General features: G+C 41.7%; 1 protein-coding gene across 1 annotated transcript in view; it reads left to right on the top strand.

Moving 5' to 3' along the window:
* The window catches only part of KLF8 (Kruppel like factor 8), a 141,521-nt gene extending 123,552 nt beyond the window's left edge, over positions 1 to 17,969 (top strand). Inside the window, exon 6 of the mRNA XM_044268654.1 lies at positions 16,882 to 17,969. Coding sequence (XP_044124589.1) covers positions 16,882 to 17,063 — 182 coding nt within the window. The 3' untranslated portion in view covers positions 17,064 to 17,969. The remainder of the gene's footprint in view (positions 1 to 16,881) is intronic.
* Positions 17,970 to 26,856: the final 8,887 nt, after the last annotated feature.

Raw genomic sequence — 26,856 nt, 5'->3', positions numbered from 1 at the left:
GTCTGAGGGAGGACAGAGTTTTGCCTGACGGAGGACGGAGTTTTAGCTGATGTCTGAGGTCTGATGGAGTTTTGGGTGATGGAGGACGGAGTTTTGTCTGATGTCTGAGGTCTGATGGAGTTTTGCCTGACGGAGGACGGAGTTTTGTCTGATGTCTGAGGTCTGATGGAGTTTTGGGTGACGGAGGACGGAGTTTTGTCTGATGTCTGAGGTCTGATGGAGTTTTGCCTGATGGAGGACGGAGTTTTGTCTGATGTCTGAGGTCTGATGGAGTTTTGGGTGACGGAGGACGGAGTTTTGTCTGATGTCTGAGGTCTGATGGAGTTTTGGGTGACGGAGGACAGAGTTTTGTCTGATGTCTGAGGTCTGATGGAGTTTTGGGTGACGGAGGATGGAGTTTTGTCTGATGTCTGAGGGCTGATGGAGTTTTGTCTGACGGAGGACGGAGTTTTGTCTGATGGAGTTTTGCCTGACGGAGGGCGGAGTTTTGTCTGATGTCTGAGGGCTGATGGAGTTTTGCCTGACGGAGGATGGAGTTGTGGATGATGTCTGACGATGTCCTAATATGTATGCCGTACTGCTAAGATAGTTTTTGTTCTTGGTGAGAGAGACCGCCTGCTGGCTACAAAGTTACTTTGACAGAGCAGAAACAGTGTTCCTGATGTAATAGTTATTTAAAGGAAACGTGTCATCAGAAAATGACTTGTTTAAATCACTGTAATTGTTTAAATCACGTTTTATGTTTAACATATTTTTAAAGTATTTTTGATAGTTTCCATGTCACTGCATATATTTAAACAAAAAAATCATAAATTCCTCCAGTTTTCACACTGGCCACTAAGCCTAATAACAGGCACCACTTCTTGGTCTGTACAGATCACTTTTCTGCAGTTATATATTATTCTGAACCTTTCTGTAATGATGAGGAGTTATCACCTCTGTGTATAGATAAGACCGGATCCACCATTCACAGTAGGCCATTGTTGAGCTTATTTATTCTTTCATTGTACAATGAAACAGGTCACAGAACACTCCAATATAAGGCTACTTTCACACCTGTGTTAGGTGCTGATCCGTCTGGTATTTGCACAGACGGATCCGCACCTATGATACAAAAGCTGTTAGCCGTTCAGAACGGATCAGTTTGCATTACTCTGTAAAAAAAAAAAAAAAAATCTGAGTCAAACGGAGTGTAAGTCAAACGGATCCGTCCTGACTTACATTGAAAGTCAATGGGGGACGGATCAGTTTTCAATTGCACCAAATTGTGTCAGTGAAAACGGATCCATCCCCATTGACTTACAATGCTTGCCTGGCACCGCATCGCTAGGCAAGCAGCGTTTTGGTGTCCGCATCCAGAGCGAAATGGAGGCAGAACGGAGCCAAACTGATGCATTCTGAACGGATCCTTATCCATTCAGAATGCATTGGGGCTAAACTGATCTGTTTGGGGCCGCTTGTGAGAGCCCTGAAACTGATCTCACAAGTGGACCCAGAAACGCCAGTGTGAAAGTAGCCTAAGTTAGGTCCCTTTCTGTCCATTGTGTCTATGGCCCATGTGGCTGCCGTAAAGCAACTTTTTTTAATGCTTTGTAAATGCTGTTAAGAACAGCTCAAGCTGGTAAAATGTTTTGCTACAGTTGGTTTTAGCAATAGAGGACTTTGTGTGCGTGAAATATACGGACACACACTTTTTTCATTTAAAAAATATAAATATACAAATAGTTAGTTTAAGATCTTTGTGTGCACCATATATACACATACATAGTATAAAGAGAAAAACAGATCAGCACTATTTACATGTTATCGCTCCAGGATGAGTTTCACACACATATACAGTACAGACCAAAAGTTTGGACACACCTTCTCATTCAAAGAGTTTTCTTTATTTTCATGACTATGAAAATTGTAGATTCACGCTGAAGGCATCAAAACTATAAATTAACACGTGGAATTATATACATAACAAAAAAGTGTGAAACAACTGAAAATATGTCATATTCTAGGTTCTTCAAAGTAGTCACCTTTTGCTTTGATTACTGCTTTGCACACTCTTGGCATTCTCTTGATGAGCTTCAAGAGGTAGTCACCTGAAATGGTCTTCCAACAGTCTTGAAGGAGTTCCCAGAGATGCTTAGCACTTGTTGGCCCTTTTGCCTTCACTCTGCGGTCCAGCTCACCCCAAACCATCTCGATTGGGTTCAGGTCCGGTGACTGTGGAGGCCAGTTCATCTGGTGCAGCACCCCATCACTCTCCTTCATGGTCAAATAGCCCTTACACAGCCTGGAGGTGTGTTTGGGGTCATTGTCCTGTTGAAAAATAAATGATGGTCCAACTAAACGCAAACCGGATGGAATAGCATGCCGCTGCAAGATGCTGTGGTAGCCATGCTGGTTCAGTATGCCTTCAATTTTGAATAAATCCCCAACAGTGTCACCAGCAAAGCACCCCCACACCATCACACCTCCTCCTCCATGCTTCACGGTGGGAACCAGGCATGTAGAGTCCATCCGTTCACCTTTTATGCGTCGCACAAAGACACGGTGGTTGGAACCAAAGATCTCAAATTTGGACTCATCAGACCAAAGCACAGATTTCCACTGGTCTAATGTCCATTCCTTGTGTTCTTTAGCCCAAACAAGTCTCTTCTGCTTGTTGCCTGTCCTTAGCAGTGGTTTCCTAGCAGATATTCTACCATGAAGGGCTGATTCACACTGTCTCCTCTTAACAGTTGTTCTAGAGATGTGTCTGCTGCTAGAACTGTGTGTGGCATTGACCTGGTCTCTAATCTGAGCTGCTGTTAACCTGCGATTTCTGAGGCTGGTGACTCGGATGAACTTATCCTCCGCAGCAGAGGTGACTCTTGGTCTTCCTTTCCTGGGGCGGTCCGCATGTGAGCCAATTTCTTTGTAGCGCTTGATGGTTTTTGTGACTGCACTTGGGGACACTTTCAAAGTTTTCCCAATTTTTCAGACTTTCTTAAAGTAATGATGGCCACTCGTTTTTCTTTACTTAGCTGCTTTTTTCTTGCCATAATACAAATTCTAACAGTCTATTCAGTAGGACTATCAGCTGTGTATCCACCTGACTTCTCCACAACGCAACTGATGGTCCCAACCAGCAGCCCCCAGAGCGCAGTGACTGTTCTCAGCCCTGGCCTCTCTGTGCAGCAGCCCCCAGTGCGCAGTGACTGTCTCAGCCCCGGCCTCTTTGTGCAGCAGCCCCCAGTGCGCAGTGACTGTCTCAGCCCCGGCCTTTTTGTGCAGCAGCCCCCAGCGCGCAGTGACTGTCTCAGCCCCGGCCTCTCTGTGCAGCAGCCCCCAGAGCGCAGCGACTGTTCTCAGCCCCGGCCTCACACAGCCGGTATTGAGGGTACTTCTCATTGGTGGCACAGCCGCCACATCCCCTCCCGTCCTCCTCACTATTACCTTCCCATTGGTGGCACAGCGGCAGCCAAATCACAGTGGGGATGGACTCTCTCCTTCTCCACTGTGCCAGACGTTTTAGAGGCATTCAGCACTGTGACGTGCGACTGCCCCTATGACGTCACTAAAATACCTAGAACTATAATTATAGCCATTGTTGAGCTCATTTATTCTTTCATTGTACAATGACATCTGCACAGGTCACAGAACACTCCCATCTAAGGCTACTTTCACACCTGTGTTAGGTGCTGATCCGTCTGGTATTTGCACAGACGGATCCGCACCTATGATACAAAAGCTTTTAGCCGTTCAGAACGGATCAGTTTGCATTACTCTGTAAAAAAAAAAAAAATCTAAGTCAAACGGATCTTACATTGACTTACATTGAAAGTCAATGGGGGACGGATCAGTTTTCAATTGCACCATATTGTGTCAGTGAAAACGGATCCATCCCCATTGACTTACAATGCTTGCCTGGCACCGCATCGCTAGGCAAGCAGCGTTTTGGTGTCTGCATCCAGAGCGAAATGGAGGCAGAACGGAGCCAAACTGATGCTTTCTGAACGGATCCTTATCCATTCAGAATGCATTGGGGCTAAACTGATCTGTTTGGGGCCGCTTGTGAGAGCCCTGAAACTGATCTCACAAGCGGACCCAGAAACGCCAGTGTGAAAGTAGCCTAAGTTAGGTCCCTTTCTGTCCATTGTGTCTATGGCCCATGTGGCTGCCGTAAAGCAACTTTTTTTTAATACTTTGTAAATGCTGTTAAGAACAGCTCAAGCTGTTAAAATGTTTTGCTACAGTTGGTTTTAGCAATAGAGGACTTTGTGTGCGTGAAATATACGGACACACACTTTTTTCATTAAAAAAATATAAATATACAAATAGTTATTCGTTTTGGCTATAGTTAGTTTAAGATCTTTGTGTGCACCATATATACACATACATAGTATAAAGAGAAAAACAGATCAGCACTATTTACATGTTATGAGTGATACATGTTATCGCTCCAGGATGAGTTTCACACACATATACAGTACAGACCAAAAGTTTGGACTCACCTTCTCATTCAAAGAGTTTTCTTTATTTTCATGACTATGAAAATTTAGATTCACACTGAAGGCATCAAAACTATAAATTAACACGTGGAATTATATACATAACAAAAAAAGTGTGAAACAACTGAAAATATGTCATATTCTAGGTTCTTCAAAGTAGCCACCTTTTGCTTTGATTACTGCTTTGCACACTCTTGGCATTCTCTTGATGAGCTTCAAGAGGTAGTCACCTGAAATGGTTTTCACTTCACAGGTGTGCCCTGTCAGATTTAATAAGTGGGATTTCTTGCCTTATAAATGGGGTTGGGACCATCAGTTGCATTGAGGAGAAGTCAGGTGGATACACAGCTGATAGTCCTACTGAATAGACTGTTAGCTGCTTTTTTCTTCCATAATATAAATTCTAAGTAAAGAAAAACGAGTGGCCATCATTACTTTAAGAAATTAAGGTCAGTCAGTCAGCTGAAAAATTGGGAAAACTTTGAAAGTAAGGGCTATTTGACCATAAAGGAGACTGATGGGGTGCTGCGCCAGATGACCTGGCCTCCACAGTCACCGGACCTGAACCCAATCGAGATGGTTTGGGGTGAGCTGGACCGCAGAGTGAAGGCAAAAGGGCCAACAAGTGCTAAGCATCTCTGGGAACTCCTTCAAGACTGTTGGAAGACCATTTCAGGTGACTACCTCTTGAAGCTCATCAAGAGAATGCCAAGAGTGTGCAAAGCAGTAATCAAAGCAAAATGTGGCTACTTTGAAGAACCTAGAATATGACATATTTTCAGTTGTTTCACACTTTTTTGTTATGTATATAATTCCACATGTGTTAATTCATAGTTTTGATGCCTTCATAGTCATGAAAATAAAGAAAACTCTTTGAATGAGAAGGTGTGTCCAAACTTTTGGTCTGTACTGTATATATCTTGTAAATGTTTGTATTTATACAAAGATTAAAATATAAGCATTAATACATGGACCTCTGTCAAGAGTGCATAAATGCAGTTTTTGTTTTATAGAAGTCCAATAACTATACCAGAATAAGTTTACTGTTTGTAACAATCTGAGATTCAAAATGTAAGCTTTTTATGAATTCCTTTCTGTAAATAGTTTTCATTCTATATGATGTAGTGAAAATTGTTGTATTCCTGTTTATTAGCATTTTGGGTCAAGCCTCTATTAGTGCGTCGCAGAATAGAACTTTCAATATCGTTGAATGTCAAAAGGCCCTATTGTTAAGATCCAAAAAGGAGGGGAAATGTTTGCTCATATATTTAGTCCCCTTTTATTTATAGTCCTATTTGTATCTTAAACTTTTGGACAACAGAGGTGTGAAATAGCAAAACAAATTGTTTAACCATTTACCCCAAATTTTGATGAATTTGATGTATTGTCCTAAAGTGGTCCATTTCAGTTCTTCTAATATACAGATTTGGCATATATCAGTAAACCATTCTTTGATGGTGGGGGGTTCCTCCTGTAACCAGAGCCTAGGAATCAACATTTTAAACGTGTATAATAGGGATGGAAATAGTCTCTCAGTATAGGGTTATCTTTATTGTGCAGGTTCAGAAATTTAGCATTGTAGATCTTTTTGATTATGTTTGAGAATTTTTCCCAAAGTATGTTCAGTTTGGGCCATGTTACCCAGATGTGTATTAATGTTCCTTCTGAGACTGCATCGCCAACACGTCTTAGAAATTTCTGGGTTCATTTTGTGGAGAAGAACAGGGGTCTTGTACAACCTAGTTAGGAGTTTATAATGTAATACTTGTAATTTGATGGATGTTGGGTGTGGCACTGAATTATTCAAAATAGTCTCTTCCTCCTGTTAATTGAACATTTTGCCAAGCTCTTTACCCCAGCCCTCTACATATGGCAGGGGAGAGTTCACGCAGGAAAGTTCTGAGTATATTTTAGATATGCTGAGTCTAATAATAATTTAATATTTATATAGCGCCACCAGCTTCCACAGCGCTTTACAAATTCACAGGCTTCATGTGCAAAACAAAAGTAACTGGCTAATATACAACTGAAACACAGAGTCAGGGGCCTGATCGCAAGAGCTTAGAAACTATGAGGAATTGGGGGTGACACAAAAGGTAGTTGATTGTGATAAGTAGGATTCGAGCCATTATTGAACTGACAGGATTGGTGCCGGCCGATCTGCTTCCGGTTTCGGAATGCTACAGAAATGAGTTTAGGACAGAGGAGTTGGTGAGGAAGAGGTTTAGTCTGGGAAAAGTCATTTTTAGGTAGCTTTATAAGGCTACTTTCACACTCGCATTTTGGCTTTCCGTTTGTGAGATCCGTCTTGGGCTCTCACAAGCGGTCCAAAACGCATCAGTTTTGCCCAAATGCATTCTGAATGGAAAAGGATCCACTCAGAATGCATCAGTTTGCTTCCGTTCCGCTCTGGAGGTGGACCCAAAAATGCTGCCTGCCGGGTCCCTCTATTGAACAGAGGCTCGCTAATTGCAGATAAAATGCGAGAGCCCTGTTGAATAGTAGGAGATCCGGTAGGAGCAATCATGAGGATTTTGGGAACCTTGTAGAGATCATTTCCTATGCGCTAGAATGTTTTGCAGAGGAAATGAGGGACGACTTGGTATGTCGCCTGGTGGGGGCACGGCAATTCAGCCCCAGGATGGATCAAATGACACCCGAGCAATTGCATCATTTAAAAAATTTGGTTGAGAACGGGTCGTGGGAAATTTTGCACCGCCCCGTCCCAATCCTTCCCCTATCCCACTCCTTTCACCCATCCCCTTTCCGGCAACCATCCCATTCCCGGCATCAGTCCCTTTCCCAACCACCATCCCATTCCCACCCCTACCAAGCATGTGTTGACTCCTCCTTCTCCTCCTCACTATGTTGCTCTCACTTCTTTTCAAACTCCCTCTTCGACAGGAATATTCCAGTTCTGGCCCATCCTCTGTCCACACCCTACAAATCCACCATGCATCCTTTCCTGCGGCCTGTCATTTTTTATTCAGCCACTGAAGACAGGGGGGCTAGCGCTGCCAGCCCAAGAGAGTCGACCGCGCGACAGTCACCTCCCCTCCAGAGATTCAAGATTTATAATTTTTTGTTTTGTTAATATTTCTTTATTCATAAAAAAATGTTTATTATATTTTTTGTGAAATAAATAAGATGAATGTACTTCAGTGTGTGTTTTTATTTTCAGGTACAAACTATCAGCAACCTTGGCCACTACAGCTGCTGTGAAACTAGCAGCACACTACTTTGCGTTTATTATAACGCCCATAGAAGTGAAAATAGGTTTCTGGGACTTTTATTTTCTGAACTGCTGTAGTGCCAAAGGTGGCTGAACCTTGAACATGTCATGTCGCACAATAACGGGTTTATTATAGCTCCTTATTGATCGTATTCCCTCTGATTGGAACATGAAGAAGCAAATGCTTGTTCATCGGTCAATCTTTCACATGAGCCCTTGTGGGAGTCACGGTCCATGTGAATCAGCATCATCGTGAATTAATTAACTACAGAGCGCTAAATTAAAATTTCACTCTTTAGTTAATGATTTACAGAAGACGCTCTCACATAAACGAGCGTGATTAGCACAAGGGACACGCAAGGGACATGCTGCTGTTAAAGGTGTTGTCCGGGATTACAATAACACAGGCTAGGGCAGCGCTAAAGCCCGCCCATCAGTGCTGGTGATGTAACTGGGCTCACTGATGGGATCAAGCCTTCGCCTGGCAGCGCTATGGAGAGCCCACTACGTCACCAGATCTCCATAAAATGCCTTTGACCTGCGTGATTCAGCTTAGTTGGGCAGTCTGGGTGAAAATATGGGTATTTCCAGGTTCAGCTCTGAACCTGGATAAACCCCTTTAATTCCTTAAGGACACAGCCTTATTTCACCTTAAGGACCAGGCCATTTTTTTGCAAATCTGACCAGTGTCACTTTAAGTGGTGATAAATTTAAAACGCTTTGACTTATCCAGGCCATTCTGAGATAGTTTTTTCGTCACATATTGTACTTCATGACACTGGTAAAATGGAGTAAAAAAAAATAAGAATTTTTATTTATAAAAAAATACCAAATTTCCCTAAAATTTTGAGAAATTTGCAAAATTCCAAGTTTCAATTTTTTTCTACTTCTATAATACATATTAATACCTACAAAAACAAATTACTTGACATTTCCCATATGTCTACTTCATGTTAGGATCATTTTGGGAATGACATTTTATTTTTGGGGGACGTTACAAGGCTTAGAAGTTTAGAAATAAATCTTGAAATTTCTCAGAAATTTTCAAAAACCAACTTTTTAAGGACCAGTTCAGGTCTGAAGTCACTTTGTGAGGCTTACATAATAGAAACCACCCAAAAATGACCCCATTCTAGAAACTACACCCCTCGAGGTATTCAAAACTGATTTTACAAACGTGGTTAACCATTTAGGTGTTCCACAAGAATTAATGGTAAATAGAATACAATTTTAAAATTTCACTTTTTTGGCAGATTCTCCATTTTAATATTTTTTTCCAGTTACAAAGTAAGGGTTGACAGCCAAACAAAGCTCCAATATTTATGGCCCTGATTCTGTAGTTTACAGAAACGCCCCATATGTGGTCGTAAACTGCTGTACGAGCACACGGCAGGGCGCAGAAGGAAAGGAATGCCATACAGTTTTTGGAAGGCAGATTTGACACCATGTCCCATTTTTAGCCCCCCTGATGCACTCCTAGAGTAGAAACTCCCAAAAAGTGACCCTGTACTAGTTTAGGGTACATATGATGTTTGGTTGCTCTATATTACACTTTTTGTGAGGCAAAGTAGCAAGAAATAGCTGTTTTGGCACGTTTTTATAAATTTTTTATTTACAACATTCATCTGACAGGTTAGATCATGTGGTATTTTTATAGAGCATGTTGTCACGGACTCTGCGATACCTAATATGTATACTTTTTTTATTTATGTAAGTTTTACACAATGATTTCATTTTTGAAACAAAAAAAAAAAATCATGTTTTAGTGTCTCCATAGTCTGAGAGCCATAGTTTTTTCAGTTGTTTGGAAATTCTTAGGTAGGGTCTCATTTTTTGTGGGATGAAATGATGGTTTGATTGGCGCTATTTTGGGGTGCATATGACTCTTTGATCGCTTGCTATTACACTTTTTGTGATGTAAGATGACAAAAAATAGCTTTTTTTACACCGTTTTTATTTTTATTTTTTACGGTGTTCATCTGAGGGGTTAGGTCATGTGATATTTTTATAGAGCCGGTCGATACAGATGCAGCGATACTTAATATGTATGCTTTTTTAATTTACTTAAGTTTTACACAATAACAGCTTTGTTTAAACAAAAAAATGTTTTTGTGTCTCCATATTCTGAGCCATAGTTTTTTTAATATTTTGGGTGATTGTCTTAGGTAGGGGCTCATTTTTTGCAGGATGAGGTGACGGTTAGATTGGTACTATTTTGGTGAGCATACGCCTTTTTGATCGCTTACTGTTGTACTTTTTGTGATGTAAGGTGACAATTTTTTATTTTATTTAGCACAGTTTTTATTTTTTACGGTGTTCATCTGAAGGGTTAGGTCATGTGATATGTTTATAGAGCCAGTCGATATGGACGCGGTGATACCTAATATCGCTACTCTTTTTTTTTATTTTTCCCTATTTACAAATTTTTTTCACCTTTATTTGGAGAAAATTACGTTTTTGCTTATTTCTACTTGAAACTTAATTTTTGGGTGAAATTATTTTTTTTTCAACTTTTTTTACTTTATTTTTTGTCCCACTTTGGGACATCAACTTTTGGGGGTCTGATTCCTTTTACAATGCATTCCAATACTTCTGTATTGGAATGCATTGGCTGTATGAGTAATACAGTGTGTATTACTCATACAGCTTCCAGCCTGTGAGATCCAGGGGGCTGGATCTCACAGGCTCGTCACCGGAAGGCAGCACTGATGCCTAAGGAAGGCATCGCGCTACCTCCCATGCCATCGGGTCCCCCCTACAGCCGCATGGGGACCCAATGGCACCGCCGCCCGCCACATAAGGTAAAAGTCGCAAACCACAGGTCTCGCTTTTATCTAAGGTGCCTGCTCAATGATTTGAGCAGGCACCGGGTTCCGATAACCGCCCGCCGGTGGTCGGAAATAGACAGTGCGTACAGGTACGCTGTGTGTCTTTAAGTACCAGTACATCAGGGCGTACCTGTACGCCCTGTGTCCGTAACAGGTTAACAAGTATTATTTCTCGTGACAAGGCAGATTGTGTAATGTTGTCAAACAACAAAAACACAATGGTGTCTTAAAATATTGGGGAAGAGCCAATAGCTTAAAGGGGTTGTCTCAACAAAGACGATGGCGGCATATGCTAGGATATGCCACCTTTCACTTATAGGTGTGTATCCTAGCACATGTACACACACCTATATTGAGAATATGAAAGTGCTGGTGAGAACACTACACAGGCACATTATCAAAATATAGCCGAGCGCTAGATAGGTCATTTCTGTCAGGCCCATAGAAGTGAATGGGAGCAGTGGCCTGTCATGTGCGGTGCACTCATTCACCGCTATGGAGAAAGTGCTTGGTGGTGGCCGGACCAGACTTCTCCAGCAAACACCTTGTGTGACTGTCACCGATATAGGTGCTCATCCCAGCATTGGGACCCGCACCTATAAGGAGGGAATATCCTAGCAATATGCACCCAATGTCTAAGAGGACCCAATATGTATGGCTACTACCCTTCACATTTATTTCACAAAAGCTAATGCCACCCATGAGGATCTGGATCATGTGCATGTTTACAAGAGTGATGCTGCAACGTGAAATATGCCATGCACAAAATACAGATAGCATGGGTGGCATTAGCTTGTGTGAAAAAAATAATACCACCACCATTGTAGCAGAAGCATTCTTGGGGTTGAGTAAAAAATAAGACACAAGGTGTATACCCAAAAAACTTTGATTTAATAGAAGATCAAACAGTTTAAACAACAATTAAACAACATTATCCTGCCAACTCACTCTGCCCGCTTCAGAAATAAAGTAATTGGCGAAACGGCAAGGGTTGACCGATATGACAATTGTTGCAGCCTGGTGAGTGTGCAATCAATCTCTTGCTGGTCCAGACGCAGTGGTTACTGTGATAAAAGATAGGTATGTAGAACTACAAAAGCTTTAACTATATTGTCTATGGTTTCAACCTTAAGATTTATGGCTTTGGTGAGAATACGCCATTTGGCAACTAAAATACCAAACTAGCTTGTCGTCTAGCTTGTGTTAGTTTGTAGTTAAACACACGCTTAGCAGTGTTCAAGTCATGGCTTGATGAGGTTCTCGCACATTTGGAACGCCTCGTCCCCTACTACCACAAATGGCAATGGAGGTCGATCATTATCTGGCAAAGGTCTCAGAGGTGGCAATTCAAAGTCCTTTGAATACAGAAGGCGTCCCATTGCTGAGTTTTTGAAAGCCATCGAGTCATTTGTCCGCCCATAAGCTCCAATGTCAATGGCAACAAACCGGTAATCAGCATCCGCAGTGGCCTTCAAGATTATTGCAAAATATTTTTTGTTGTTGAAGAATTCTGAGCCACTTCCGGAAGGTTTTACAATCCGTATATGTTTCCCATCCACAGCTCCGACACAATTAGGGAATTGGCAGGTTTCCAGGAACTTGTCTGCAATCTGAAGCCACTGTTTTGTAGTTGGATGTGGGATGTAATCCTCATGCAATGCCTCCCACAAGGCGCAACAAGTATTGCAGACTATACCGGAGATCGTCGAAATTCCCATCCGATACTGGTAATGCAGCAATGACTGACTTTCTCCGTAGCAAGAAACCTGCTGTAAAAAAAATATATTTAAAAAAAATCATATATACAGCTGTACCAAAAAAACATTAGGACAATCCTTACCTTATTGTCACCATTAGCCGCTCTGCAGGAGAAATTGCCCTTCTGTAGCGGGTATCCTGTCTTTCGATGTGTGTCGAAATGCTTCAGTAGCTGGTCGTAACTCTCGACAGTCATAAACATATAATTGAAAAAAAATTTGGGATGAGTACGAAGCTCCAAATACAGGACGGAAAAAATGCCTCTGGTCATCCGTTTGGAACTTATCGGGTGGACCACCCAATACCGGTGTCGTCTTCTTTCCTGGGCATGTCTTCTCCATCTCACTTTCAGGATTAGTAACCTCAATCACGGAAATAAGTGTGCAGAGGCAACATGGTCCCAAAACACAAAAAGCCTGAATGGAGGTTTCCCTGCTTAAATGCGCTGTGAAAGTGGGTGGACACTTTGAGAAACGCCTCCTCCTTAAAAACTGATCCACTAAACGGAATCCAAAACGTAAACAAACTTGACGCATGTATCTGCTTTACAGACGGATCCTTTTGAACGGGTTCCATTCGCCTCTGTTTTGTGATTTGTGTGACGGATCCATGAAACGCGAGTGTGAAAGTAACCTTAGCTGTTCAGCTATGCACTATAGCTGGTATTATGTATGTACTACAGCAGGTAGTATTGGTGCTGTGGCTGGCACTGTTACCAAATCTATTTTATACTACTAGTTACTAGGAGATTCCTTTTATGTTTATTCTCCCTAAAACCCCTTTAGGGTGCCTTCTCATGCTGCAGATTCTGTAGCTGAAATGTTCTGCAACTGAAAATCAGTTCGTCATCTGAAATAAGGCTTGCAGAAATCCATGAGCTTACTACCAAAACAACCCCATTAAGTTTAATGGAACACATTTTCTGCAATAAAATCAGCCACATGTGAAGGCAACCTTAAGTAACCAGCACCAGTCTGCAGGACGGCCGGGGTCGCACTAAGCGGGTAAGACCGTTCCGACACTGAGGTCGGTGTGCCCAAGTCTATTATACAGTTTATGTTAGCGGGATGCCGCTGAGATCTACAGTACAGACCAAAAGTTTGGACACACCTTCTCATTCAAAGAGTTTTCTTTATTTTCATGACTATGAAAATTGTAGATTCACACTGAAGGCATCAAAACTATGAATTAACACATGTGGAATTATATACATAACAAACAAGTGTGAAACAACTGAAAATATGTCATATTCTAGGTTCTTCAAAGTAGCCACCTTTTGCTTTGATTACTGCTTTCCACACTCTTGGCATTCTCTTGATGAGCTTCAAGAGGTAGTCCCCTGAAATGGTTTTCACTTCACAGGTGTGCCCTGTCAGGTTTAATAAGTGGGATTTCTTGCCTTATAAATGGGGTTGGGACCATCAGTGGCGTTGAGGAGAAGTCAGGTGGATACACAGCTGATAGTCCTACTGAATAGACTGTTAGAATTTGTATTATGGCAAGAAAAAAGCAGCTAAGTAAAGAAAAACGAGTGGCAATCATTACTTTAAGAAATGAAGGTCAGTCAGTCAGTCAGCCGAAAAATTGGGAAAACTTTGAAACTAAAGGCTATTTGACCATGAAGGAGAGTGATGGGGTGCTGCGCCAGATGACCTGGCCTCCACAGTCACCGGACAGCCCAATCGAGATGGTTTGGGGTGAGCTGGACCGCAGAGTGAAGGCAAAAGGGCCGACAAGTGCTAAGCATCTCTGGAAACTCCTTCAAGACTGTTGGAAGACCATTTCAGGGGACTACCTCTTGAAGCTCATCAAGAGAATGCCAAGAGTGTGGAAAGCAGTAATCAAAGCAAAAGGTGGCTACTTTGAAGAACCTAGAATATGACATATTCTCAGTTGTTTCACACTTGTTTGTTATGTATATAATTCCATATGTGTTAATTCATAGTTTTGATGCCTTCATAGTCATGAAAATAAAGAAAATTCTTTGAATGAGAAGGTGTGTCCAAACTTTTGGTCTGTACTAGAGTTGTTGCGATACCAATTTTTTGATTCGGTTTCGATACCATGAAAAAGTATTGCGATACTCGATACCATTCGATACCACGCGAAAAAAATAAACAAAAAAAGCCACGTGCATTCCTCATTTTTAAAAATGGCGAATCGCGCAGTTTTTATTTTATTTTTTCTGTTCCGGCATTCACCACCTAGATTTTTTTTTATATATTTTAATAGTTTGGACTTTTCTGACGTGGCGATGTAATATGTTTATTATTTAAATATTTTATATGTGAAATTGGGAAAAGGGGGTGATTTATACTTCATATTTTAGTGTTTTTTGTTTGTTTTTTTTACACTTTTTATTTAATGACTATTTTCCCCTTAGGGGCTAGAACCTGGGATCTTTCATCCCTTTTCCTATTCAGCCTGATAGATCTCTATTAGGGTGAATAGGACTCCACACTGTCCCTGCTGCTCTGTGCACACAGCATCAGGGATGTTACCATGGCAACCAGGGCTTCTGTAGCGTCCTGGCTGCCATGGTAACCGATCGGAGCCCCAGGCTTACACAGCTGGGGCTCCGATCAGAAGCTGCCACTGCACCACCAATGAGGGGGGGGGGGGGGGGGGGAAGAGGTCCCTGTGGCCACTGCCACCAATGATTTTAATACTGGGGGGTTGAGAGGGGCCGGCACACTGTGCCACCAATGATTTTAATGGGATGGGTGGGTTGAGGGGGGGGGGGGGGCAATGATAACTACCTCTTTATACAGGAGGCGGGTACTGGCAGATCAGCGGCAGTTAACTGCCGCTGATCGCAGCTCCCTGTCAGGGGCAGGGTGCCGGCAATGCGATTCTGCTGCCGGCACCCGCCTCCTGTATGTGTTAAAGACTGACTACTGTATATGAGTCCAGACTTTCACTATCAGGCCACACAGAGCGGCGCCCAGCAATGTCCCAGCACTCACCATTAGTCCTGGGCGCCGCTCCGTTCGCCTGCAGTGCTCCATTACTGTCTCCTGTCCTGCTCCACATGCTGCTGATTACTATCGGAGCGATGGGAGGAGACATCAGATTCACTAGTGGGCGTTCCTTCTCCCTGGCTGTAGCGCTGTCCAATCGCAGCGCAGGGAGAAGGAACGCCTACTAGTGAAGCTGATGTCTCCTCCCATCGCTCCGATAGTAATCAGCAGCATGTGGAGCAGGAGAGGAGACAGTAATGGGGCACTGCAGGCGAACGGAGCGGCGCCCAGGACTAATGGTGAGTGCTGGGGCATCGCTGGGCGCAGCTCTGTGTTGAAATAATCCTATCATTGGTGGCGCAGTGCGCCCGCCCCTCCTCCGCCCCTCTCTTCTCATTGCCGGCGCCGCCCCTCCTCCGCCCCTCGCTTCTCATTGCCGGCGCTGCCCCTCCTCCGCCCCTCGCTTCTCATTGCCGGCGCTGCCCCTCCTCCGCCCCTCGCTTCTCATTGCCGCCCCTCCTCCGCCCCTCGCTTCTCATTGGTGGCAGCGGCAGCAGCAGCACAGGGGGAGGGAGGACAGCTTCCTTCTCCCCGTGCTGCTGAGAGAGAACATGAGCGCGCCGATAGCAGCGCGCTCATGTTCAGAGATACTAGACTGCGCAGAAGCGCAGCCCAGTATCGAAAAAACGGAAATCCCGGTATCGTATCGATACCGGGACAAAAGTATCGATTGGGTATCGAAATTTCGATACCCGCAACAACCCTAGTCTGTACTGTATATGCAGCGGGACGCCGCTGTATATCAGTTTGTTTCTGTATTTGAACAGCATCACTGTGTGCGCTATAAAGGAGGTACAAAGTTGCCCATTAGCGATACGAACTTACAGCTACCTTGCATTCGGATTTGCTGCTGAACCAGTGCTGTTGACTCCTAAAGGACATTGTTTCCATTAACTGTGGTCGATTATTTCTGCTATTTTGATCGAGCTACCCAAGTCCATTTGCGCAGCTGCGCATTTTTACCTAGCATTTGAAATAATTGAAATAGTATATTCGCTGCTATTTAGGACTATTGGTGATTTTAATGATTGTACCGTCATATTTATTTATTATTTATTTTACAGATATAGGTTTATGACTGTTTTAACAAATAAATGTATGGCTTAATATCTTGCGGTGTGCCCAGTCTTCCATATATTGCTTTTATATTTTCTTGAGTAGTGGGGTGTTACTACTCGACCGCGGGCACCCCGTTTTGGTGGTCTCACAAACCTGTGCGTCTGACTACCTTTGATTGATAAAATAATATGAACTACGACTGGCCTTGTTATTTTAACACTCCCCTTATAGTCAAAATAGAGCAGTTACAGAGCCACTAACCCTCCCAAACCTGTCATAGTCACAGACAGACTTCTCCCTCCCCTCACACAAAATTACTACAGAAATCTAGCTTCCCAAAGTAGTCATAGGTGCACTTGAGCTATGTCCACATTGACAGCAGGCTGTCCGGTATTCTGTTCTGTTAAACTCAATGTAAATGCTAAAAGTGTGTTTTTTTTCATCATCTGTAATTCCAGCCTTCTAACACTTTGTATTTCTCTCTTTTTTTATTTTTTTAGGAGAAAAGCCATATAAATGTACATGGGCGGGTTGTACTTGGAAATTTGCCAGATCAGATGAGTTGACCCGACATTTTCGTAAACATACGGGCATTAAGCCTTTCATTTGTACGGACTGTGACCGAACCTTCTCCCGCTCAGATCATTTGGCTCTTCATCGTAGGAGGCACATAATGATGTGACAGTGCCTTATGGACTTTGTGGCATGGTGGGATGCAAATTCATTGCAAACGTCTCTCACTGCATTATCTGCTCTGAATTGTTCTCCAGAATCTCCGCTCCTAGTGCTCACTTTTATTTTCAAAACCTCTGTCATTTAAATATCTTTTCTGATCTTCTTGTCTTCTCTGATTTGTTTATATGCTTCAAGTCCTGCCCTCTCCAGTCACCTTCTACTGCAGAAAGCACAATATTTAAGAGACCGCTTTCTGCTCCACCAGCATCTTGTTTTCCTTTTGTCATCCAAGAATATTATGGAGATATACCTCCCTATATCCCTTAGACTTGGAACATTAAGAAGTGAATGCAAACTCTTTATCTTAATTTGGGTGATTTAAGAGGAATTGAAGGACTGAATATCTGTCCTCAGTTAAATGAAGCTTCAGGAATGACAAAAGCTATTTCCATTGAAAAAATTAGTTTTTGAATATTAATTGGAAAGTTTGTATGCAGATTATGCACAAACTCCAATATATAGATAATGCAAATGATATATCTAACATGTCACTATTTAGCATTTATTTCTTATTCATCTCTTATCCATATTAGTCTCCATACTGTAGGTATACTGTTTTAACTCTGTCTTGTTCCTTTGTTTTGTATATTTTTACAAAAATGTCTGCAAAAATGTTTGTGTATGGAAATTTAGATACATATATATTTACATATAAAATTATTACACAGTTGTACATGGGTGGACAAAACTATAGAATGGCCTAAACTGAAAAGCAGGGTATAATCCAGTTACAGTTTAACAAAGTATTCTCCTGTAGTATTTCCACCTATGTGAGAATATATATATATATATATATATATATATATGTATATATATATGTAAAATTATAAAAAGTGTACACACCCTTGTTAAAATGTCAGGTTTCTGTGCTGTAAAAAAATGAGACAAATAAATAATTTCAGAACTTTTTCCACCTTTAATGTGACCGAACTTAAATCTTTTAGATGGAGGGAGGAAAACAGAAAAAAACTAAACTAAAATAATGTGGTTGCATAAGTGTGCCCTCCCTCTTATAACTGGGGATGTAGCTGTGTTCAGAATTAAACAATCACATTCAAAATCGTGATAAATAGGAGTCGGCATACACCTGCATCAGAGGGATTTCTTGTTAAAAGGTATCAGTCAGGAGAAGGGTACAAAAGAATTTCCAAGGCATTAGATATACCATGGAACACAGTGAAGTCATCATCAAGTGGAGAAAATATGGCACAACAGTGACATTACCAAGAACTGGACGTCCCTCCAAAAGTGCTGAAAAAGAAAAGGCCTACACATTAAATGAAACATTAAAGGAACTATAGGAATATCTGGCAAGTACTGGCTGTGTGGTACATGTGATAACAATCTCCCGTATTCTTCATATGTCTGGGCTATGGGGTAGAGTGGCAAGACGAAAGCCTTTTCTTAAGAAAAACATCCAAGCCAGGCTACATTTTGAAAAACACATCTGAAGTCTCCCAAAAGCATGTGTGAAAAGGTGTTATGGTCTGATGAAACCAAGGTTGAACTTTTTGGCCATAATTCCAAAAGATATGTTTGGTGCAAAAACAACACTGCACATCACTAAAAGAACACCATACCCACAGTGAATCATGGTGGTGGCAGCATCATGCTTTGGGGATGTTTTTCTTCAGCTGGAACTGGGGCCTTAGTTAACCTCTTCCGGACACAGGGCGTACAGGTATGCCCTGATGTCCTGGTACTTAAGGACACACGGCCTACCTGTATGCCCTGTGTATTTCCGATCACCACCGCGCGGTGGGCGGTGATCGGAACCCGATGCCTGCTCAAATCATTGAGCAGGCACCTGGGGACAATGCGCCGGGGGGTCCTTGCTGCATTTCCGGGTTATTTGAGTCTGAGGACCCGAAAACCCAGAACAGGATGGTGATCGGTGGTGTGATGTGACATCACCTCTCAGGATCGGCTCTGAATGGTAGGTGGGCGGGCGGCGGGAGGTTCAAATCATAGCAGCGCTCCTCTCCTCCTCCTTTTGTGTCCGGGGAGCAGAGGAGAGAGGATCTTAGCACCCCCCATCTGTCCAGGTATCACCCCATCTGTGCCCAGCACCCCCATCTGTTCAATCAGGTACTTAGGGAAAGGCTAAGGAAAGGTTGGGTTAGGCAGGGATATAAAAGGGAAAGTTAGTGGAAGTAAAAAAAAAAAAAAGTTTGTGATATCATCACCCTAAATCAGGTGTCTGGGGTCCACAGCAACGGTGCAAACATTTTTTTGGGGTCATTTTACATCACAAAAATTGTAATTGCAAGTGATCAAAAAGTCATATGCCCCCAAAATAGTGCCAATAAAACCGTCCTCTCATCCCGCAAAAAATGAGCCCCTAACTAAGATAATCGGCTAAAAACTAAAAAAAAAATGACTCTTAGACTATGGAGATGCTAAAATGTTATTTTTTGTTAATAAAATAAATAAACATAAATACCGTAAATAAATTGTAGACATATTAGGTATTGCCGCGTCCGTAAAGAATCAGCTCTATAAAAATACCCCCCCCCCCCCCCAACCAACCCCTCAGATGAACACGGTAAAAAATAAAAACGGTGCCAAAACTATTTTTGGGCAAATTTTCAATTTTTATCCGCTTTTTTCCAATAACAAAGTAGGGGTTAACAGACAAAAAAAAAGTTATATTTATTACCCTCATACTGCAGTTTACAGAAACACCCCATATGTGGTCGTAAACTGCTCTATGACCAAACGGCAGGGCGCAGAAGGAAAGGAATGCTGTATGGTTTCTGGAAAGCATATTTTGATGGCCTATTTTTTGGGGGGGCAAAATGTCCCATTTGAAGCCCCCCTGATGCACCCCAGAGTAAAAACTCCATAAAAGCGACCCAATCTAAGAAACAACACCCCTCAAGGTATCCAAAACTGATTTTACAAACGTCGTTAACCCTTTAGGTGTTTCACAAGAGTTATTGACAAATGGAGATGAAATTTCAGAATTTCTGTTTCTGGTAACCTTGCCTCACAAAAATGTAATATAGATAAACAAAAAATCATCTGTAGCCTAAAAATAGTCCCAACAAAACTGCCACCTTATCCCGTAGTTTCCAAAATGGGGTCACTTTTATGGAGTTTCTACTCTAGGGGTGCATCAGGGGGGCTTCAAATGGGACATGGTCTAAATAAACCAGTCCAGCAAAATCTGCCTTCCAAAAACCATACGGCGCACCTTTCCCTCTACGCCCTACTGTATGTCTGTACAGTAGTTTACGGCCACATATGGGGTGTTTCTGCAAACTACAGAATCAGGGCAATAAATATAGCATTTTGTTTGGCTGTTAACCCTTGCTTTGTTACTGGAAAAAATTGTTTAAAATTAAAAATTTGCACAAAAATTTAAATTCTCAAATTTCTTTCGTATTTGCAAATAACTCATGTGCAACACCGAAAGGGTTAACGAAGTTAGTAAAATTAGTTTAGAATACCTTGAGGGGTGTAGTTTCTAGAATGGTGTCATTTTTGAGTGGTTTCTATTATGTAAGCCTCACAAAGTGACTTCAGACCTGAACTGGTCCCTAAAAATTGGGTTTTTGAAAATTTCCGAAAAATTTCTAAATTTGCTTCTAAACTTCTAAGCCTTGTAACATCCCCAAAAAATAAAATATCATTCCCAAATGATCCAAACATGAAGTAGACATATGGGGAATGTAAAGTAATAACTATTTTTGGAGGTATTACTATGTATTATAGAAGTAGAGAAATTGAAACTTGGAAATTAACAATCTCAGAATGGCCTGGATAAGTCAAAGTGTTTTAAAGTTATGACCAATTAAAGTGACACTGGTCAGATTTGCAAAAAAATGGCCTGGTCCTTAAGGTGAAATAAGGCTGTGTCCTTAAGAAGTTAAGCTAGAGGGAATTATGAAAATGACCAAATACCAGTCAATATTGGCACAAAACCTTCAGGCTTCTGCTAGAAAGCTGAACGTGAAGAGGAACTTCATCTTTCAGCATAACAACGACCCAAAGCATACATCTAAATCAACAAAGGAATGGCTTCACCAGAAGAAGATTAAAGTTTTGGAATGGTCCAGACTTGAATCCGTGGGGTGATCTGAACAGGGCTGTGCACAAGAGATGCCCTCGCAATCTGACAGATTTGGAGTGTTTTTACAAAGAAGAGTGGGCAAATCTTGCCAAGTCAAAATGTGCCATGCTGATAGACCCATACCCAAAAAGAGTGCTGTAATAAAATTTAAAGGTTCTTCAACAAAGTATTTGCATAAGTGTGCACACCATTTTTTTTCTTTCCTCTACCTAAAATATTTCAGTTTGTTTTTAATTGAGTTGTACAGTTTATAGGTCACATTAAAAGTGGAAAAAGTTCTGAAATGATTTATATTTTTCAGATTTTTTTTATATCATAGAAACCGGGCATTTTAACAGGGTGTGTAGACTTTTTATATCCACTGTATATATAATTATATGTCTCTACATACTGTATTATTTATTTATTTATATGCATGTGCACAAACACACAGGGACAAGAATGAGAATTTATTTGAACACAAAGTCTCATATATACACTATAATGTTGCCATTTTTTACCTGTTGAGAGTCTCAAGAGTCTTCCTATTTTATATCCATCTTATCTTAAAGTTAGTGTATTTTAAACGTAAAGTTGCTTATGTGTAAGATCAACTATTTTGTCTGTACAGTAAAGCAGATAATAGAAAAAAGAAGACAAAGGCCATGCCTCTAGTGTAATATCACTGGGATTTCTGGAGTGCTAGACACATAGTTTGGGCGCTTACCTTATGCTGTTGTGAGTAGGCACAACAGCTCTATGAACATGTTTTGTACAGACCTCTGCCGTATATAGGTTTGCTGTCTGCGCTGCTGTCCCCGTCCTTGCCCAATGTGCACTTGGATCAGCCTCCCAAGTATTCTGTGCTTTGTATCGGAGAGGAAAAAGTGGACTTCTGTGGATCAGCTCAGACCTGATGTAGGAGGCATTGTCTTCAAGTTCTTATCAATAAAAGAACAATAAAGAACAATTAACAACCAACCACGTGCCAGAAAAATACACTTTTGGCATATGTATGCCTAAAGGCTATGACCATATTAGGCTACTTTCACACTAGCGTTTTGGCTTTCTGTTTGTGAGATCCATTCAGGGCTCTCATAAGCATTCCCTAATGCATTCTGAATGGAAAAGGATCCACTCAGAATGCATCAGTTTGCCTCCATTCAGTCACCATTCTTCTCTGGAAGCGGACACCAAAACGCTGACACAATAGAAAACGGATCCGTCCCCCATTGACTTTCAATGGTGTTCAAGACGGATCCGTCATGGCTATAAAAGACATAATATAACCGGATCCGTTCATGATGGATGCATGCGGTTGTATCATTGTAATGGAAGCGTTTTTTGCAGATCCATCACAAAAAAACACTAATGTGAAAATAGCCTTAGATGTGGAAAAATGCTGAACGTAAACCCCACATGTGGTGTGTATTCAGCTATATACAGTTTCCACAAAGAAATGATGTATAGCCCCGTCCTTCAGAGACCAGAGGGGCCTCTGAGCAGCATATGGAGCCTGGTATGTCTGCTCCGGTGGGTAGTGTGAAAAACGGAGTATTTATTTTTTGTTTAGTTTTTTTATATGGATATTCACATAGAAAGCACCAAACATTATACATTCCATATAATTAAACTATGTTTACAGAAGCTACAATGGGGAGAAACCGCTGCTTTAACTCAGAGATCTGTAGCAGATCTATTTTAGAGATTAGCAACATTGTAACATTATAACCAAACTGATATAATCGTAATGTCTTGATGCAGACCTCATGGCAGTAACGAGCATGCAGTGCTTTTTAAAGTCACAGTGCAGTTATTATTCAATGCAGATTACCTTTGAGGATTTCGGCAAATGCACGTCACACAACTTTGTGTTATTCTCTCGCCATTCCAAGATATCTGCTGTCAGCATGTAATTCCATTTTCAACAATCTGTGGGCTAAATTGTCTGGACATTTAACTAATATTTTACCTACACTGATACATTGTAGCAGGGTATTGGGGAAAAAAGAAAGAAAAGAGACGTGCTGTTATTGTGTTAAGTACAGAGAATTTTGTACAAATATGGTAATATCTCATTTGTTAAAATGTTAGGTCTGTGCAAGATTTCAGCTTCTTTTAACCAACAGCAAACATGTGTCTTGAAATTATGGAATTGAAACAAAGTATATTAGAAAGTAGCATAACTTTTCACTGTGCATGAAAATGGAAAACTACTTAAAGGTAAAATTCCAACAAAAAAAATGCCTTTGTGTTGGGGCTGCAGTGCTTTGTAACTCAGAATCTCTGGTACAGTTCTGTTAAGGAATAAACAATTGACTTCAGTAGTGCATATGGACAGTAGTAGAAACTTAAAGGAATACTTTAGAGAAAATTCACACAAAAAAATAAAAATTATTTCTTAATAGAAGTAAAGGAAAGGTACTTTCACACTTGCAGCAGAGGATTCTGGTACGGGTTGTCCCACAAAAAATATTCTGCAGTTTTCAAAGCAGCATCTTGCTCTGAATACTTTTTGTAACCGCATGTAATTAAATATTTTGTAAAGCCACTATTCACTGTATAGCGCCACCTGCTTTTTTTCCTTTTCTTATTCCTTTGTCCTGCTCACTGAGAAGGCCGCACATGCTCAGTTTCATTCTTCAGCTGCCTCCTGAGCTGTAATAGGGAGGGATCTCCAGCTGAAAACACATGCCTCCTGAACTGCAGCAGAAGAGACACTCCCTTGAGCTGGCCGTCTGTAATAAATCTAGCAGAGCAATGCATGTTAATATATCTGGATCCATGTGAGGTACAGAGCTGGTTCTAGCTTTGTTATAAAGAGACTGTCATGTACAATAGTATATGATGTCTGATTTTCATTCATTGCATTAATTATGGGATAAACCCTTTAACTAGTTTATTTATGAAAAAAAAAAAATTGGGGCGATTACAATATAGTGTAATATATTATATAATATGTTATAGCAGTCATTTTCACAATATAAATATATGAATATATTACAGACAAATACCATTGGAAATAAGGCACATAGGCCTAAGAATTTTACATCACTGCCCTTTAATGGCAGAGATGTATGAAAACCATCTGTTTTGGTAGGATTTTTTGCCTCCTCATAACATCAGGCCATACGATTTTCACATGAAGTAGCCTAGCATACCTATAATGCATGAGTATTAAAGATAGGCCTCATGCCAAGATAATACAAGGCTATTTTTAACCTAATGTTTTTTTCACCCTATAAAACTCACTCCCCCCCCCCCCCCCTCCAAAGTGAAACCGCTCATTAGTACAGGAGGAGCAGGAATGCAGCGCCCCCTGTGCTCTGTACTTACTGCATCCTGGTCTTTCTTGGCCACTCGCTATGCTGTGACTGCACACAGCGCACACTGTGTGCTTCGGGGTCACAACACAGGAAGAGTGTGGCTGTGAGGAGTGGCAGCGTCCAGCGTATGAGAGGTAAGCTAATTGTTTTTTAATGTCTGCTCTGAGCCTGGGTGTACGATTTGAGGTCTGCTTGGGGGGCCATTCATATTGGGGCTCTGATCTAAAGTCTGCTTGGGGGTCTTATTAACATTGGGGGTCTGAGCTGAGTTCTGATTAACATTGGGGTCTGATCATGGCTCTGAGCTGAGGTCTGATGAAAAATATTATTTTTTCTTATTTTCCTCCTCTAAAACCTAGGCGTATATTATAGTATGAAAAATACAGGAAGTAGAACTACATGTAACCGTTAACTTACAGTTAGGGATGAGCGAACTCGAACTGTATAGTTCGGGTTTGTACCGAATTTTGGGGTGTCCGTGACACGGACCCGAACCCGGACATTTTCGTAAAAGTTCGGGTTCGGTGTTCGTCGCTTTCTTGGCGCTTTTGTGACGCTTTCTTGGCGCTTTTTGAAAGGCTGCAAAGCAGCCAATCAACAAGCGTCATACTACTTGCCCCAAGAGGCCATCACAGCCATGCCTACTATTGGCATGGCTGTGATTGGCCAGAGCACCATGTGACCCAGCCTCTATTTAAGCTGGAGTCACATAGCGCCGCCCGTCACTCTGCTCTGATTAGCGTAGGGAGAGGTTGCGGCTGCGACAGTAGGGCGAGATTAGGCAGATTAACTCCTCCAAAGCACTTGATTATTGATCGATCTGCAGCTGTGGGTCATTGAGCTGCTGATACTCAATTGCTCACTGTTTTTAGGCTGCCCAGACCGTTTGTCAGTCACATTTTTCTGGGGTGATCGGCGGCCATTTTGTGTCTTGTGGTGCGCCAGCACAAGCTGCGACCAAGTGCATTTAACCCTCAATGGTGTGGTTGTTTTTTGGCTAAAGCCTACATCAGGGTGAAGCTGTCACACCAAGTGCATTTAACCAGCAATAGTCTGTTTATTTTTTGGCCATATACTACATCAGGGGCAAGCTGCGCCCGTCACCAAGTGCATTTAACCCTCAGTAGTGTGGTTGGTCAAGCTATCACACCAAGTGCATTTAACCAGCAATAGTCTGTTCATTTTTTGGCCATATACTAAATCAGGGGCAAGCTGCGCCCGTCACCAAGTGCATTTAACCAGCAATAGTCTGTTCATTTTTTGGCCATATACTACATCAGGGGCAAGCTGCGCCCGTCACCAAGTGCATTTAACCCTCAGTAGTGTGGTTGGTCAAGCTGTGACACCAAGTGCATTTAACCAGCAATAGTCTGTTCATTTTTTGGCCATATACTACATCAGGGGCAAGCTGCGCCCGTCACCAAGTGCATTTAACCCTCAGTAGTGTGGTTGGTCAAGCTATCACACCAAGTGCATTTAACCAGCAATAGTCTGTTCATTTTTTGGCCATATACTAAATCAGGGGCAAGCTGCGCCCGTCACCAAGTGCATTTAACCAGCAATAGTCTGTTCATTTTTTGGCCATATACTACATCAGGGGCAAGCTGCGCCCGTCACCAAGTGCATTTAACCCTCAGTAGTGTGGTTCGTCAAGCTGTGACACCAAGTGCATTTAACCAGCAATAGTCTGTTCATTTTTTGGCCATATACTACATCAGGGGCAAGCTGCGCCCGTCACCAAGTGCATTTAACCAGCAATAGTGTGGTTATTTTTTGGCCATATCCCAGTCTAATTCTGTCACTAAATCCATACCAGGTCACCCAGCGCCTAAATACTAGGCCTCAAATTTATATCCCGCTAAATCTCTCGTTACCGCTGTCCTGTTGTGGCTGGGCAAGTTATTTAGTGTCCGTCAAAGCACATTTTTTGTTCAGGGTTGAAATACAATTCCCAATTTAGCAATTTCATAATTTAGTGGTTTCTGCTATATCAGAGCTATTTGAAATCTATCCCTAAAAGGGTATATAATATTCAAGGTGCACATAGGGTCATTCAGAATAACTTCACACACACGCTACTGTGCATTTCCAAGTCTAATTCTGTCAGTAAATCCATACCGGTCACCCAGCGCCTAAATACTAGGCCTCAAATTTATATCCCGCTAAATCTCTCGTTACCGCTGTCCTGTTGTGGCTGGGAAAGTTATTTAGTGTCCGTCAAAGCACATATTTTGTTCTGGGTTGAAATACAATTCCCAATTTAGCAATTTCATAATTTAGTGGTTTCTGCTATATCAGAGCTATTTGAAATCTATCCCTAAAAGGGTATATAATATTCAAGGTGCACATAGGGTCATTCA

Source organism: Bufo gargarizans, chromosome 9 (assembly GCF_014858855.1).
Source record: "Bufo gargarizans isolate SCDJY-AF-19 chromosome 9, ASM1485885v1, whole genome shotgun sequence".
NCBI lineage: Eukaryota > Metazoa > Chordata > Amphibia > Anura > Bufonidae > Bufo > Bufo gargarizans.
This window is presented reverse-complemented; position numbering and strand designations above follow the sequence as displayed.